Source organism: Pristiophorus japonicus, chromosome 18, assembly GCF_044704955.1.
Source record: "Pristiophorus japonicus isolate sPriJap1 chromosome 18, sPriJap1.hap1, whole genome shotgun sequence".
NCBI classification, from domain to species: domain Eukaryota; kingdom Metazoa; phylum Chordata; class Chondrichthyes; family Pristiophoridae; genus Pristiophorus; species Pristiophorus japonicus.
In genome coordinates, this window is record NC_091994.1 from 73,561,658 (window position 1) to 73,580,148 (window position 18,491).

The window sequence follows — 18,491 nt, forward strand, 5'->3', positions numbered from 1 at the left end:
CCCCATAACCCTTAATTCCCTTATCGGTTAAAAGTCTATCTATCTGTGATTTGAATACATTCAATGAGCTAGCCTCAACTGCTTTCTTGGGCAGAGAATTCCACAGATTCACAACCCTCTTGGAGAAGAAATTCCTTCTCAACTCGGTTTTAAATTGGCCCCCCCGTATTTTGAGGCTGTGCCCCCTAGTTCTAGTCTCCCCCACCAATGGAAACAACCTCTCTGCCTCTATCTTGTCTATCCCTTTCATTATTTTAAATGTTTCTATGAGATCACCCCTCATTCTTCTGAACTCCAACGAGTAAAGACCCAGTCTACTCAATCTATCATCATAAGGTAACCCCCTCATCTCCGGAATCAGCCTAGTGAATCGTCTCTGTACCCCCTCCAAAACTAGTATATCTTTCCTTAAGTAAGGTGACCAAAAATGCACGCAGTACTCCAGGTGTGGCCTCACCACGCCCTGTACAGTTGTAGCAGGACTTCCTTACTTTTATACTCCATTCCCCCTTGCAATAATGGCCAACATTCCATTTGCCTTCCTAATCACTTGCTGTACCTGCATGCGAACCTCTTGTGTTTCATATACAAGGACCCCCAGATCCCTCTGTACCGCAGCCTTTTGTAATCTCTCCCCTTTTAAATAATAATTTGCTTTTTTATTTTTCCTATCAAAGTGGATAACCTCACATTTTCCCACATTATATTCCATCTGTCAAATTTTTGCCCACTCACTTAGCCTGTCGATATCCCTTTGCAGATTGTTTGTGTCCTCCTCATAACTTGCTTTCCCACCCATCTTTGTATCATCAGCAAATTTGGCTACATTACACTTGGTCCCTCCATCCAAGTCATTAATATAGATTGTAAATAATTGAGGATCCAGCACCGATCCCTGCGGCACCCCACTAGTTACTGTTTGCCAACCTGAAAATGACTCATTTATTCCGACTCTCTGTTTTCTGTTAGTTAGCCAATCCTCTCTCCATGCTAATATATTACCCCAACCCTGTGAGCTCTTATCTTATGCAGTAACCTTTTATGTGGCACCTTATCGAATGCCTTCTGGAAATCCAAATACACTACATCCACTGGTTCCCATCTATGGGACAACTGTTGGTCAGAATTCTATGCCTCTTCAAAAGTTGTTATGGGATCTTTTACGGTCCACCGACAGAGAAACAGGGCCTTGCTTTAATATCTATTCTAGGAATGATTCTCTCCCTTGCTCTCTCTCTTGCTCTCTCTCCCTCTTTCTCACTCTCTTTCTCACTCTCTCTCTCCCTCACTCTCTCCCTCTGCCTCTATCTCTCACTCGCTCTCTCTCATTCTTTCACATATGAACACACACTCTCTCTCGCACCACTTTCTCAGACACACACACTCTCTCTATCTCTGCCCCTCACACACATGCACATTGTCGCTCGTGCTAACACACACACACACACACACACACACACATACACACATTCTCTCTCCCTCACGCACACACACACACACTTTCTCTCTCCCTCACGCACACACACACACATTCTCTTCCCCCTTCCCTTTCTGTTACATGAACAGAAATCAAGCAGGTTCTATAAAGGGCTAGCGATTCACTCTCCCGGGTAATTGCCCAGGCAGTGAAGTTGTAAATTACCCTCCATTACTGCTGAAATGGCTCAGTTTGCCTTTGCTATATTCAGTGTTGAGGAATTCACAAGGGTACCTCACTGACCCTATGATAGGCCAGCTTGAATTCTCCATCCCTTCAGTGCACTTCTAAAAAGGCACTCCATTATAAAGATTCCTGGGGTGTGATTTATATCACCTGAGCGGACCAACCTAACAACTCATGAGTAACAGTCTCCACTTGAGTTATAAATTATATACTTTATGATACTATTATACTTAATTTTAAACAAATAGCTGGATGAAATTAGGTAAAAATAAGATAGCTCGGTTTAATAGTCCATAATATTCCTTTGTGTTTTGGTTCCTCTGGTGTTGAAAGATGAGAAATGCAAATTTATGTGATGTGTGCTGAGAATGTTTAGAATTTAAGGGGCTGAAATTGCCCCTTTTTTAAAGAGCCGTAACCATCTCAAAGAAGTGGTGAAGGTGCAGAAAGCACTCACCGCTCTGTCAGCGTGGTGTCGCCGACAGTTGTGACATTGGCCTCATTTTTTGGGGAGGGCGGTGGACGTTCCCGCCCTATCGACCTCTTACCGATCGATAGCGACATAGAAACATAGAAACATAGAAAATTGGTGCAGGAGCAGGCCATTCAGCCCTTCTAGCCTGCACCGCCATTCAATGAGTTCATGGCTGAACATGAAACTTCAGTACCACCTTCCTGCTTTCTCGCCATACCCCTTGATCCCCCTAGTAGTAAGGACTTCATCTAACTCCCTTTTGAATATATTTAGTGAATTGGCCTCAACTACTTTCTGTGGTAGAGAATTCCACAGGTTCACCACTCTCTGGGTGAAGAAGTTTCTCCTCATCTCGGTCCTAAATGGCTTACCCCTTATCCTTAGACTGTGACCCCTGGTTCTGGACTTCCCCAACATTGGGAACATTCTTCCTGCATCCAACCTGTCCAAACCCGTCAGAATTTTAAACATTTCTATGAGGTCCCCTCTCACTCATCTGAACTCCAGTGAATACAAGCCCAGTTGATCCAGTCTTTCTTGATAGGTCAGTCCCACCATCCCGGGAATCAGTCTGGTGAATCTTCGCTGCACTCCCTCAATAGCAAGAATGTCCTTCCTCAAGTTAGGAGACCAAAACTGTACACAATACTCCAGGTGTGGCCTCACCAAGGCCCTGTACAACTGTAGCAACACCTCCCTGCCCCTGTACTCAAATCCCCTCGCTATGAAGGCCAACATGCCATTTGCTTTCTTAACCGCCTGCTGTACCTGCATGCCAACCTTCAGTGACTGATGTACCATGACACTCAGGTCTCGTTGCACCTCCCCTTTTCCTAATCTGTCACCATTCAGATAATAGTCTGTCTCTCTATTTTTACCACCAAAGTGGATAACCTCACATTTATCCACATTATACTTCATCTGCCATGCATTTGCCCACTCACCTAACCTATCCCAGTCACTCTGCAGCCTCATAGCATCCTCCTCGCAGCTCACACTGCCACCCAACTTAGTGTCATCCGCAAATTTGGAGATACTACATTTAATCCCCTCATCTAAATCATTAATGTACAGTGTAAACAGCTGGGGCCCAAGCACAGAACCTTGCGGTACCCCACTAGTCACTGCCTGCCATTCTGAAAAGTACCCATTTACTCCTACTCTTTGCTTCCTGTCTGACAACCAATTCTCAATCCACGTCAGCACACTACCCCCAATCCCATGTGCTTTAACTTTGCACATTAATCTCTTGTGTGGGACCTTGTCGAAAGCCTTCTGAAAGTCCAAATATACCACATCAACTGGTTCTCCTTTGTCCACTTTACTGGAAACATCCTCAAAAAATTCCAGAAGATTTGTCAAGCATGATTTCCCTTTCACAAATCCATGCTGACTTGGACCTATCATGTCACCATTTTCCAAATGCGCTGCTATGACATCCTTAATAATTGATTCCATCATTTTACCCACTACTGATGTCAGGCTGACCGGTCTATAATTCCCTGTTTTCTCTCTCCCTCCTTTTTTAAAAAGTGGGGTTACATTGGCTATCCTCCACTCCATAGGAACTGATCCAGAGTCAATGGAATGTTGGAAAATGACTGTCAATGCATCCGCTATTTCCAAGGCCACCTCCTTAAGTACTCTGGGATGCAGTCCATCAGGCCCTGGGGATTTATCGGCCTTCAATCCCATCAATTTCCCCAACACAATTTCCCGACTAATAAAGATTTCCCTCAGTTCCTCCTCCTTACTAGACCCTCTTTTATATCCGGAAGGTTGTTTGTGTCCTCCTTAGTGAATACTGAACCAAAGTACTTGTTCAATTGGTCTGCCATTTCTTTGTTCCCCGTTATGACTTCCCCTGATTCTGACTGCAGGGGACCTACGTTTGTCTTTACTAACCTTTTTCTCTTTACATACCTATAGAAACTTTTGCAATCCGCCTTAATGTTCCCTGCAAGCTTCTTCTCGTACTCCATTTTCCCTGCCCTAATCAAACCCTTTGTCCTCCTCTGCTGAGTTCTAAATTTCTCCCAGTCCCCAGGTTCGCTGCTATTTCTGGCCAATTTGTATGCCACTTCCTTGGCTTTAATACTATCCCTGATTTCCCTAGATAGCCACGGTTGAGCCACCTTCCCTTTTTTATTTTTACGCCAGACAGGAATGTACATCAGCTGACATATCAAACCTTGCGGACATTCCCTGGGTGCACCGATAATTTTGCCCCTTCTGATGCGAAGCAGATATGGTGGTGGCGCATTTTCTCGGAGCTTATCCCACTCCACCGCTGGAACTTCACAGAGAGTTTAAACGGAAATCTTGCTTATGCGAGTAAATAGGATTTCCGCCAAACTTACTCGAAAGTTACACCTGCAGAGCACTGAGGAAATTCACAACCAATCTCTTTTAACGTGGTCACAATTGACGCTGATAAACCTATCATCTCCCCCCTTTTCAACATAACAAAAAACAGATGATCTGGTCATCATCACATTGCTGTTTGTGGGAGCTTGCTGTGCACATGTTAGCTGCCACATTTCCCACATTACAACTAACTACACTTCAAAAAGTACTTCATTGGCTGTAAAGCGCTTTGAAACATCTGGTGGTCATGAAAGGTGCTATACAAATCCAAGTCTTTTCCTTCCTTCCTTCCTTCCTTCCTCCCTCCCTCCCTCCCTCCCTCTCTCCATCCCTCCCACCCTCCCTCCTTCCTTCCCCTCCCTCATACAGCACAGAATGAGGCAATTGAACCCATCATGCCTGTATGTTGAAACAGCTAACCAATTAGTTCCACTCCTCTGTTTTTTCTCCATAGGCCTGCATATTTTTCCTTTTCCAGTATTTATCCAAATTGCTATTGAATCTGCTTCCACCTCCCTTTCTGGCAGTGCATTCTCGATCACAACAATTTGCTGCGTAAAAAAAATGTCTCCTTGTCTCCCCCCTGGTTCCTCTGCCAATTTGTGTTCTTTTTTCAGTTCACAACTCACACAGAGCAATGCGTCTGGTGGACCTGGACAACGAACTGGCTTCGGTCCTTCTTTCCAGATCGACACTTGGTAGTTTTGGCCAACAGCTGAACAGTGAGGCAGACATTGCTCGGCAACGGAAGCTGAAGAGGATGATGGCTGTCCGACAGCTCGAGTCCGGCGTCGATCTTAAGTCAAAGACCCACATTTTGGTAAGATGCACAGATTTAAGTTTCACTGACAAAGAAAACCTTTCAGCTTAAAAGGAAATCTTGAGATTTTATAAAAGAAACACAGGGTAAAAGGTAAAATGATTCGGTATTAAGAAACCCTTATAACTAAAAGGTGACTCCATGATCCAGCATTCCCGGCGAAGAGCAACATCTCGGAACATTGTGTGTGGGCAGCCGGTGATTTCTGTCCATTGCCCGTGCAATGCGACTGCAGTTTCCAGAGATGTGCTCCCGACAAGCCACGCTTCTCACCGGGAGGGTCATACTTATTATTTTCTCCTCTCTTTTTGCCTTGACCAGGCAGCCGAGCAGACAAGAGATGTGCTCTCAGTCTTGCAGCTGGCCACTAGGAGCCTGCCTGCCTCTTGCTGCTGACTTTTAAAAGCAAGTTCTATGGGTTGGATTTTCCGATCCTTTATGCTCCGGGTTACGCCCCGGAGTGGCGTGAAAGGCGGCGGTGAGGTCTCTTGCACCCCGTCGCGATCCTCCACCGGGATGAGTTGCGCTGGTGTGCAACGCCGCTGGTTGTGACACCGGCACGAGTTTTGACTCTCTCCTGACCCGTCTGCCCGGAAGTGCGCCCACAATGACCGCCTGGGAAATCAGAGTGGTCCAGCATAGCCGGCAGTGCAGAGGAAGGTAATGTCCTGTAAAAGTAATGTGAGTGGTTTTTTGTTTTAAATCTTTGTACAATTTGTGTTGCGGTGCCATGGGCAATGTTTTAGGAATTTTTTGCTGTTTGTTTTATGTCCCCCACACCCACGCCTTTTTCGGAGCGCTCCCGGCCTAGCTCTTTAGCTCGGGAGTTTCCCATCCTTGCACCACGACAGGTGTACAACGCCTCCCTTAGCGCTGCGCCCCCGACGCAGGGCCCAGCTGCCCAAACTTACATACTAAAGCGCAGACTATTCCCGTCGGTAACTTTCACGCACCACTTCCGTTTTCGCCCCGAAAACCAAAAAGCCTAAAACCCAGCCCTACAGTTTTTTCTCTCTCGCTACCTGGCAGCAACTCTCTTCCAATGTCCTGTTTTGGCAGCCCAGCTCCCACTGATGTTGTGCAAGTTGCCATGTCTCACATCTGAGGGGCACCGCAGCTTGCAAACCAGGGAAAGCCACCATCAGGTTGCCTCTATCTCTATAATTACACTTGAGAATGTGCATTGGAAGAGGGAAAAGTCCTTGCCACACATCCAAAGTGTCCCACATACTTCTCAAGCTTTAATGGGCCAGCGTATCCTGATTAGCCCAAATACCTTATTCACAAAAGATGCAACAAATCCCATTTAATGCTGGCTAAATTATCTCTATTTCTCATTTATATGCTGCCCCTTGGTGACATCATCTGAAAACATAGCATTCATTGTATGCTGACGACATTCAGCTCTACCTCACCATCACCTCTCTCAACCACGCCACTGTCTCTAAATTGTCGGACTGCTTGCCCACCAACAAGTAATGGATGAGAAGAAATTTCCTCCAACGAAATATTCGCAAGACCGAAGCCATTGTCATCGGTCCCCGGCACAAACTCTGTTCCCTAGCTACCGACTCTATCCCTCTCCCTGTGGTTGAACCACACTGTTCGCAACCTTGGTGTCATATTTGATCTCAAGATGAGCTTCTGACCACATATCCACGGCATAATTAAGACCGCCTATTTCCACCTCCAGAACATCGCCCGACTCCATCCCTGCCTCAGCTCATCTAGTGCTCAAACACTCATCCATGCCTTTGTTACCTCTAGACTTGACTACTCCAAGGCACTCCTGGCAGCCTTCCCACATTCTACCCTCCCTAAACTTGAGGTCATCCAAAACTCTGCAGTCTGTATCCTAACGTGTACCAAGTCCCGTTCACCCATCAGCTCTGTGCTTGCTGACTTACATTGGCTCCCGGTTAAGCAATGCCTCGATTGTAAAATTATCATCCTTGTTTTCAAATCCTTCCATGGCCTTGCTCCTCCCTATCTCTGTAATCTCCTGCAATCCTCTGAGATACCTGTGCTCTTCTAATTCTGCCATCTTGAACATCCCCAATTTTAAAATTTCCATCAATGGTGGCTGTGTCATTCAGCTGCCAAGGCCCTAGGCTCTGGAATTCCCTTGCTAAACCTCTCAATGGGCCCAAGTTTCGGGCCGCGCCTAGAACGGCGCAGTCCCGACCTGGACGCCCGTTTTTCGCGCCACAAAGTGCAACTAAAAAAAACTTTCAGATTCTCCAGCTCCCTGCAGGTCGTTTGCAGCTTGGCGCAGCGCAGCACGAGCTGTAGTGGGCAGAGCCAGGTTCCTGCGCTGAAAACAGTGCCGGGACCTCTGCACATGCGCGCTACAGTGGGCGCGCATGTGCAGTAGCTCCAGGTGCCCAAAACTGTGTGGGAGGGCCCGAAGCACGCAGCCCCTAGCCCTGGCCGAATGGCCTCACTGGGGCTGCGTGAATGAGGCTCCTTCCACGGCCAGCTTCTGCTTCCTCCCGACCCGACTCAACTCCCGTTTCCCGCCTCCGGACCGGACCCGACACCGACCCGACTCCCGCTTCCCCCCCTGCCCCTGGACCGGACCCGACCCCGACACCGACCCGACTCCCGCTTCCCACCCCCTCCGCCCCCGGACTGGACCCGACCTGACTCCCGCTTCCCCCCCTCCCCCGCCCCCGGACTGGACCCGACCCAACTCCCGCTTCCCCCCCCAGCCCCCCGCCCCTGGACCGGACCCGACCCCGACACCGACCCGACTCCCGCTTCCCCCCCCCCCGACTGGACCCGACCTGACCTCCCTCCCCCCAACCTGACCTCTCTCTCCCTCCCTCCCCCTGACCCGAACAGTACTATCATGAGTTGTGATATGAAATCCATGTGGTTCCTAACATCTAAACAGAGGAATGCTATATACACATTTCTAGTTTGAAAACCAATGATATACAAAAGATAGTGAGTTGCAAATGTAACCCACTATTTAAGAAAGGAGGAAGAGGGAAAACGGGTAATGTAGACTAGTTAGCCTGACATCAGTAGTAGGGAAAATGCTAGAATCTATTATTCTGGACGTGGCAACAGGGTACTTAGAAAGTAATAATAGGATTGGGCTGAGTCAACATTCTGGATTATGAATAGGATTTATGAAAGGGAAATCGTATTTGACAAATCTGTTAAGAGTTTTTTGATTTGTAACTAGCAGGATAGTTAAGGGGGAACTAGTGGATGTAGTGTATTTGGATTTTCAGAAGGCATTCGATAAGGTGGCTTGCAAGAGGTTATTAAACAAAATTAGGGCTCATGGGATTCGGGTTATATACTAGCATGGATTGAGAATTGGTTTACGGGCAGAAAAGTGAGAGTAGGAATAAACGGGTCATTTTAGGATTGGCAGGCTGTAACTACTGGGGTGACACAGGGATCAGTGCTGGGGCCTCAGCTATTCATAATTTATATCAATGATTTGGATGAGGGGACCAAATGTAATATATCCAAATTTGCTGATGATGCAAAGCTAGGTGGGAATGTAAGTTTCTGAGGAGGATGCAACAAGCTTCAAGGGGATAAAGACAAGCTTAGTGAGTGGGCAAGTATGTGGCAAATGGAATATAATGCAAAGTGAAGTTATCCACTTTAGTAGGAAAAATAGAAAAGCAGTGTATTTTTTACATGGTGAGAGATTGGGAAATGTTGGTGTTCAGAGGGACCTGAGTGTCCTTGTATATGAATCGCTGAAAGTTAACCTGGTGAGACCACACCTGGAGTATTGTGTACAGTTTTGGTCTCCTTACCCAAGGAAGGATATAGTTGCCATAGAGGGAGTGCAACGGAGGTTCACCAGACTGATTCCTGTGATGGGGGAATTGTCCTATGAGGAAAGATTGAGTAGACTAGGCCTATATTTTTTAGTGTTTAGAAGAATGAGATTGAAACATACAAAATTCGTACAGGGCTTGACAGGGTAGATGCAGGGAGGATGTTTCCGCTGGCTGGGGGTCACAGTCTCAGAATAAGGGGTCGGTAATGTAGGACTGAGATGAGGAGACATTTTCCTGTGAGGGTGGTGAAACTTTGGAAGTCTCTACCCCTGAGGGCTCTGGATGCTCAGTCATTAGGTGTATTCAAGGCAGAGATCAATAGATTTTTGGATATTAAGGGAATCAAGGGATAATGCAGGAAAGTGGAGTTGAGGTAAAATATCTGTTATGATCTTATTGAATGGCGGAGCAGGCTCGAGGGGCTAAATGGCCTACTCCTGCTCCTATTTCTTACAAAATTGGCTTATAAAATCAAAGTCACTAACAGGTAATAGAGCAAATGCTAACTAAAGGTATAGCCTTTAAATGTGTTTACTAGTCATTTTCAAAGTGAATAATTTTCTTTCAGAATGGCGGTACTTTCCCTCACAGGAATCATTTAATACTTCGTTGCTTAAGAAATTGAATTATAAAAAAGCTATAATATTTTTTTCCTCCTCTTCTTCCTCCCTTACTCATCCCTTATTTGCTTGTGATTTAGGGCTAGATAAGTAATATTTATTATTTGGAAATCCTGAATATATTTATTTATTGTAGAAAAAATATTCTCACTCCTGCTTCCAAGCTAGCCACAGGCGAGAGAGTAGGTGAATGGACTGCTCCCGGCCCTTGTCAACACCATACCCGAGTTGCCCACTGTGGGGTGTGGTTACAGTCAACACGTGTCCTCCTATGGACTGGGTGAGATTCTGAACGTGCTTTGAGAACAAAGACTGGTGTGAGCCCAACATTTGACCTATTTGGGCCCTGTCCACCAAACAAAGGGGTGCTGTTTCTGTCCTTCCACCTAATGACCTGTGTGTTCTTTTCCAGGCAAAGCACGAGGAGCAGATCCACCACGAGAGAGATTTACAGATCATAGAAGCATACCGCGAGCGGATTAAACCGGAAATTATCAGCAAGATGTTGGCCCAGGCCATCACCACGCAATACACGTTGTACGCCACACTTGGGAATGCTGAATTTTTTGAATATTCCCTGAAAAATCCCTACAACGTTCAACACACAGTAACCATTGAATGTGATCATCCGGAACTCAGGTACACTACTCCCTGCCCAAGACCATGAAGTCTGGGCCCAACATTTCACTGTGTGGTACTTGCAACAAGGACTGCGGCCTACTCCCAGCCCACCTCCTCATCTTTCAACCCTCAGCATACCTGCTGCTCCATGGCTCTTGACTTTAATTCACTGTCCTCTGGGTAATAGTTGGAAGAGGGATTGATGAGGGGGAGAGACAGATAGAGAAAATGTTTAAGAAAATGATTTTTTTTTTAAAGCACACTGTGATGGATCTCTGAGAGTGGGCCTTGAGCAAGTCACCAATTCGGATTATTTTCCTCGACCAAAGGTTGGAATATTCCTGCTCTAAGCCGGTTGAAAATTACAAAATAAAATTTACATTTTTCTTCCCTGCTTTTTATTCCTTCATAAGAACATAAGAAATAGGAGCAGGAGTAGGGCATCTGGCCGCTTGAGCCTGCTCCGCCATTCACTAAAATCATGGCTGATCTGATCTTGGCCTCAACTCCACTTCCCACTCACTCCCCATAATCCTTGACTTCTTTATCGATCAAAAATTTGTCTATTTCCACCTTAAATATATTCAATGACTCAGCCTCCACAGCTCTCTGAGGTAGAGAATTCCAACGATTCACGACCCTCTGAGAGAATAAATTGTTTCTCATTTCCATTTTAAATGGGCGACCCCTTATTCTGAACCTACACCCCCTAGTTCTAGATTCCCCCCTTCCTTCCTTCCTTCCTTCCTTTGGTCACCTGTCTTTTCCCAGCCATGGGGCAAATGGACAAATGGTCCACTCGTAGGCTTCCTCAAATGCCTTTCTTGACCTGGGCACCAGGTGATGCATAACATTGACTTGCTATGGCTTTCTCCCCTTCCCTTTCATGTGGAAATGCATTCCCTCTAATGATGAGAAATCGCAAGAAAGTCTCCCATCAGTATCTGATCTGGGAGCACGTGATCCTGGTACGAAAAAAGTGGACCGGTTTTCTCTTACACTCGGGACGTTTGGTTAGTGCTGCCCCAACAACATGAGATTTAGAATTAATCTTGTGGGCGAATTAAAGGCACACAGCAGCACCCCGCCACATTGGAGCACCATGTTAGAAGGGCATCATGCTGCAACTCTTGCTTAACTTTGCGCTCGAGAGAGGTAGGTGCTGGGGACTGGAACACTTTCTGCTGCAGCCACTCATCATCCCACCACTTCCAATCAAGTACAACATGGCTGGTGCAGACCAAAGCACCACTTCCTTTGCCCTATTGATGTGCCTCAGCTCCAACCTCAGGAAAGCATCTCCCCTCCCTCCCAACAACGCCCCCCACCCCCCCACCACCTGCTGCACCAGTTTTCCTCACCCTGTTACCTTTCTAAATGAGGCAACCAACAGTGCTGAATTAGGGACAGGCATTGTCCCCACAGAATTGAACTGAGACTGCCTATAACTCACAAGAACACAAGAGCACAAGAACTAGGAGCAGGAGTAGGACATTTGACCCCTCGAGCCTGCTCCTCCATTTAATAAGATCATGGCTGATCTGATCATGGACTCAATTCCATTTCCCTGTCTCTCTATTCCCTTGGAGCACATTGGAGCACCATGTTAGAAGGGCATCATGCTGCAACTCAAAAATCTGTCTATCTCCACCTTAAATATATTCAATGACCCAGCCTCCACAGCTCTCTGGGGCAGAGAATTCCACAGATTTACAACCCTCTGAGAGAAGAAATTCCTCTTCATCTCCATTTTAAATGGGCAGCCCTTATTCTAAGACTATGCCCCCTGGTTTTAGATTCCCCTAAGAGCGGAAATATACTCTCTGCATCCAACTTGTCGAGCCCCCTCATTATCTTGTATGTTTCAATAAAATCACCTCGCATTCCTCTGAACTCCAATGAGTATAGGCTCAACCTTTCTTCATAAGTCAAACCCCTCATCTCTGGAATCAACCTAGTGAACCTTCTCTGAACAGCCTCCAATGCAAGTATATCCTTCCTTCAATACTGAGACCAAAACTACATGTAGTACTCCAGGTGTGGCTTCACCAATACCCTGTACAGTTGTAGCAGGACTTCTTTGCTTTTCTACTCTATCCCCTTGCAATAAAGACCAACATTCCATATGCCTTCCTGATTACTTGCTGAAAATCAGCCCCCCTAACTCGCGACATAAATATATCCCAATCAGAAGGAAGAACTGTAAGAGAAGGGATAACCATCCCTTTTGTGTTTCATGCACAAGGACCTCCAGGTCCATCTGTACTGAAGCACTTTGTAATTTTTCACCATTTAAGTTATAATTTGCTTTTCTATTTTTACTGCCAAAGTGGATAACCTCACATTTTCCCACATTATACTCCATCTGCCAATGTTTTGCCCACTCACTTAGCCTATCTATATCCCTTTGCAGATTTTTTGTATCCTTCTCACAATTTGCTTTCCCACCCATCTTTGTATCATCAGCAAACTTGGCTACATTACACTCAGTCCCTTCATCCAAGTCATTAATATAGATTGTAAATAGTTAAGGCCCCAGCACTGATCCCTGCGACATCCCACTACTTGCCGTTTGCCACCGGGAAAATGACCCATTTATCCCGACTCTCTGTTTTCTGTTAGTTAGCCAATCCTCTATCCATGCTAATACATTACCCCCAACCCCATGAACTTTTATCTTGTGCAGTAACCTTTTATGTGGCACCTTATCGAATGTCTTCTGGAAATCCAAATACATCTCATCCACTGGTTCCCCCTTATTCACCCTGCGTGTTACATCATCAAATAACTCCAGCTAATTTCATAAAAGGCTGACTCTGCTTGATTGAATTATGCTTTTCCAAATGTCCTGCTACTGCTTCCTTAATAATGGACTCCAGCATTTTCCCAACGACAGATGTTAGGCTAACCGGTCTATAGTTTCCTTCTTTCTGTCTGCCTCCTTTTTTAAATAGGGGCATTACATTTACAGTTTTCCAATGCGCTGGGACCTCCCCAGAATCCAGGGAATTTTGGTAGATTCCAACCAATGCTTCCACTATCTCTGCTGCCACTTTTAGGACCCTCGGATGCAAGCCATCAAGTCCAGGGGACTTGTCCACCTTTAGTCCCATTATTTTACCGAGTACTACTACTTTAGTGATAGTGATTATATTAAGTTCCTCCCTCCCTATAGCCCCTTGATTATCCCTTATTGGGATCTTTTTAGTGTCTTCTACTGTGAAGACCAATATAAAATATTTGTTCAAAGTCTCTGCCATTTCCCAGTTCCCCAGTCTCATCCTCTAGGGGACCAACATTTACTTCAGCCACTCTTTTTCCTTTTTATGTACCTGTAGAAACTCTTACTATCTGTTTTTATATTTCGTGCTAGTCTACTTTCATAATCTATCTTCCCTCTCTTTATTATTTTAGTCGTTCTTTGCTGGCTTTTAAACATTTCCCAATCATCTGGCCTCCCACTAGTCTTGGTCACATTGTATGCCCTTGTTTTCAATTTGATACCCTCCCTTATTTCCTTACTTAGCCACGGATGGTTATCCCTCTCTTATAGTCCTTCCTTCTCATTGGGATATATTTATGTTGCGAGTTTTGGGAGCTGATTTTCAGCAGCTCACCGCCCACTGCCGCCGACATTCCTCCTGAAGGTCCGCCCAGTGCCAATTTTGAGATGGCCTGGAGCGGGTGAGAGGGGAGAGCCACCGGGAACCGCCCGCTGACGTCAGCGGACAGCCGGGTGGCGCAACTGAGTTCCCACCCGCCGAGCTCCCAGATTCCTGCGGGCGGGAGTCAGCTGCAGAACGGGGGGTGGTCCGCTGGCTGAAGGCTGGTCTGTCCCCGACGGTGAGTCTGAAAAACCTGTAAAAAAGGTAAGTGAATATTTTAATACTTTTTTTCAGCAGCAATGTACCTGGATGGGGTCCCCTGAAGGTCTTCAGATACTTTAAAAATGTTTTTGCTGTTTTTTTTTAGATCTTCGACCCTCCATGGGCCCGACTCCATCCTCGGCGGCACTTGGGCGGCAAGCGACTCTGCCACCAAGAATGCGACCTTCTGCCCGTGCTGCCAAAATTGGCAGGGTACGACTTCCATTTGCCGCCCGCCAACCTTGGAGGGACCTTCTTCATGACTATCCTGCCCAAAGTACTGTCCGGTACATCGGTGGCACTTTGGGTGGCACTTGGGCAGGCGGAGGTCTTGATGAAAATCGGCCCCATGGAATATCTCCTTAAGTGTCTGACACTGCTCATCAACCGTTCCACTCTTTAATCTATTTTCCCAGTCCGCTTTAGCCACCTCTGCCTTCATACCTTTGTAGTCTCCTTTATTTAAGCTTAGGACACTGGTTTGAGATCCAACTTTCTCACCCTCCAACTGAATTTGAAATTCAACCGTGTTAATGGTCACTCATTCCTCGAGGATCCTTTACTTGGAGATTGTTTATTAATCCTGTCTCATTACACAATACCAGATTTACCTGTGGAATTCACTACCGCAGAGAATTGTTGATGCCAGTTCACTGGATAAATTCAAGCGGGAGTGAGATATGGCTCTTACGGTTAAGGGGATTAAGGGGTATGGAGAGAAAGCAGGAAAGGAGTACTGAAGGAATGATCAGCCATGATCTTATTGAATGGCGGTGCAGGCTCGAAGGGCCAACTGGCCTACTCCTGCACCTATTTTTCGATGTTTCTATGTCTCTAAGATAGCCTGTTCCCTGGTTGGTTCCGCAATGTACTGTTCAAGGAAACTATCCCGGATACACTCTTTGGGCTAGAATTTCCTATCAGCCCGCCAGCGCCTGATTGCTGCCCAAAAGACCGCTAAGACTGGGAAGATTATCGCTGGTGAAAACTTCCCCCCCCAAAAAATAAAAAAATCCGCCGGGCGAAAAACATGGGCTTTGCACTCCCATTCTGGGTGAAAAAGTACAATTTAGGGTCGATTGAGCAGTTTGTAAACAAAATGGGTGAAAAACAAAAAAAATCAAAAATCTACCCCAAGGCTGCGAGATGGGCCTAACAACAGAAAAACAATAAAAATAATTTTTTTTAAAACATCAAATAAAAAAAACATTCCCAAGACACTTCAAAACTAAAAACTAAATCTTCGCTGATCCTCGTGGGTTATAATTTTACCTACAGGTCACCGCTCAGCCAAATATTGCACCAGGGCGATCTCAGGATGGTGCATGCCGGCGGTCCACTCCCCAGTGGTACCTCAAAACCGCCAGCGTAACTCAGGTAAGGAAATTGTCGCTCACCTGATTACCGCCCACAATGGCCAATACCGCCCAGAAACTGTGCGGCAAGCCATAGGAATTTCTAGCCCTATGAACTCTTCCTCAAGGCTACCCTGGTCAATTTGCTTTGTCCAATCAATATGAAGGTTAAAGTCGCCCATGATTATTGCCGTTCTCTTTTTTACAAGTCTCCATTATTTCTTGATTTATACTCCGTCCAACAGTGTAGCTACTGTTAGGGGGCCTGTAGACAACACCCACCAGCGACTTTTTCCCCTTATTATTCCTTATCTTCACCCAAACTGATTCAACATCTTGATCTTCTGAGCCAATATCATTTCTCACTAACACACTGATCCCATCCTTTATTAATAGAGCTACCCCACCTCCTTTTCCTTTCTGTCTGTCCTTCCGAATTGTCAATTCAAAAAGGGCCATTAGTGTGGTATGGTAGCATTGTGGTTATGTTACTGGACTAGTAATCCAGAGACCTGGACTAATGATCCGGAGCCGGCAACTGGGGAATTTAAATTCAGTTAATTAAATAACTGGAATAAAAAGCCAATGTCAGTAATGGTGACCATGAAACTATCAGATTGTCGTAAAAACCCGTCTGGTTCACCGATGTCCTTTAGGGAAGGAAATCTGCCGACCTTACCCGGTCTGGCCTATATGTGACTCCAGACCCACAGCAATGTGCTTGACTCTTAATTGCCCTCTGAAATGGCCGAGCGAGACACTCAGTTGTCAAGAAGGCGGCTCTGCCGCCACCTTCTCGAGGGCAAATAGGGATGGGTGATAAATGCCGGCCTTGCCAGTGATCCTACATCCCTCTAAGGATAAGGGGTAAGCCATTTAGGACCGAGATGAGGAGAAACTTCTTCACCCAGAGAGTGGTGAACCTGTGGAATTCTCTACCACAGAAAGTTGTTGAGGCCAATTCACTAAATATATTCAAAAAGGAGTTAGATGTAGTCCTTACTACTAGGGGGATCAAGGGGTATGGCGAAAAAGCAGGAATGGGGTACTGAAGTTACATGTTCAGCCATGAACTCATTGAATAGCGGTGCAGGCTCGAAGGGCCGAATGGCCTACTCCTGCACCTATTTTCTATGTTTTCTATGTTTCTATCCCGTGAATGAATAAAAAAATTAGAGGCAGCAGTGAGGGAAGATTTTCATCCCGTCATTCTGGGCTAGATTTGAATCCAAGATAAGAAGCATGTACCACTTGGCTCCCTTTCCAATTCCCTTTGAGAATCATGCAATGCAAGCTTAATACTCCCTCTGAGGTATGTGATCTTATTGAAACTTATAAGATAATGAGGGGGCTCGACAAGGTGGATGCAGAGAGGATGTTTCCACTCATAGGGGAAACTAAAACTAGGGGACATGGTCTCAGAATAAGGGGCCGCCCATTTAAAACTGAGAGAAGGAGACATTTCTTCTCTCAGAGGGTTGTAAATCTATGGAATTCTCTGCCCCAGAGAGCTGTGGAGGCTGGGTAATTGAGTATATTTAAGGAGGAGATAGACAGATTGTTGAGTGATAAGGGAATAAAGGATTATGGGGAGCAGGCAGGGGAAGTGGAGCTGAGTCCATGATCAGATCAACCATGATCTTATTGAATGGCGGAGCAGGTTCGAGGGGCCAAATGGCCGACTCCTGCTCCTATTTCTTATGTTATGTTCTTATGAGGTTCAGTGTGTGACTTGTATCTTTTCTAGCGTCATTGTGAACAGCAGAGAATGGAAGTACTTCAAGAACCTCACCAAAACACTGACCCCGCTGGAGGAGGACATGTTCCATGTTGAGGGAGGCATACAGTTCCCACAGGTCTACCTGCGGCCGAAGGAGAATGTCAATATCCCATTTAAATTCCAGACCTTCAGTGCTGACCACTCCATCGCACCACAGGTACACGCTGGTCTGAGCTCTGGTAGATTTTCATGTCTTCTATTTCCTTTATTCCAAGTCCATTCCATTTTATTGCATTTAAGGGAAATCAGGGATAGTATTAAAGCCAAGGAAGTGGCATACAAATTGGCCAGAAATAGCAGCGAACCCAGGGACTGGGAGAAATTTAGAACTCAGCAGAGGAGGACAAAGGGTTTGATTAGGGCAGGGAAAATAGAGTACGAGAGGAAGCTTGCAGGGAACATTAAGACGGACTGCAAAATCTTCTATAGATATGTAAAGAGAAAAAGGTTAGTAAAGACAAACGTAGGTCCCCTGCAGTCAGAATCAGGGGAAGTCATAACGGGGAATAAAGAAATGGCAGACCAATTGAACAAGTACTTTGGTTCGGTATTCACGAAGGAGGACACAAACAACCTTCCGGATATAAAAGGGGTCAGAGGGTCTAGTAAGGAGGAGGAACTGAGGGAAATCCTTATTAGTCGGGAAATTGTGTTGGGGAAATGGATGGGATTGAAGGCCAATAAATCCCCAGAGCCTGATGGTCTGCATCCCAGAGTACTTAAGGAGGTGGCCTTGGAAATAGCGGATGCATTGACAGTCATTTTCCAACATTCCATGGACTCTGGATCAGTTCCTGTGGAGTGGAGGGTATCCAATGTAACCCCACTTTTAAAAAAGGAGGGAGAGAGAAAACAGGGAATAATAGACCGGTCAGCCTGACATCGGTAGTGGGTAAAATGATGGAATCAATTATTAAGGATGCCATATCAGCGCATTTGGAAAGAAGTGACATGATAGGTCCAAGTCAGCATGGATTTGTGAAAGGGAAATCATGCTTGACAAATCTTCTGGAATTTTTTGACAATGTTTCCAGTAGAGTGGACAAGGGACCAGTTGATGTGATATATTTGGACTTTCAGAAGGCTTTCGACAAGGTCCCACACAAGAGATT

General features: G+C 45.8%; 1 protein-coding gene across 4 annotated transcripts in view; it reads left to right on the forward strand.

The window, feature by feature from the left end:
• The window catches only part of nphp4 (nephronophthisis 4), a 516,026-nt gene that overhangs the window by 447,620 nt on the left and 49,915 nt on the right, over window positions 1-18,491 (forward strand). For all 4 annotated transcript variants that reach the window (XM_070860148.1, XM_070860151.1, XM_070860149.1 and 1 more), the window contains 3 exons: window positions 5,123-5,325; window positions 10,170-10,396; window positions 17,347-17,536. In XM_070860148.1, the coding sequence (XP_070716249.1) occupies window positions 5,123-5,325; window positions 10,170-10,396; window positions 17,347-17,536 (620 nt within the window). The remainder of the gene's footprint in view (window positions 1-5,122; window positions 5,326-10,169; window positions 10,397-17,346; window positions 17,537-18,491) is intronic.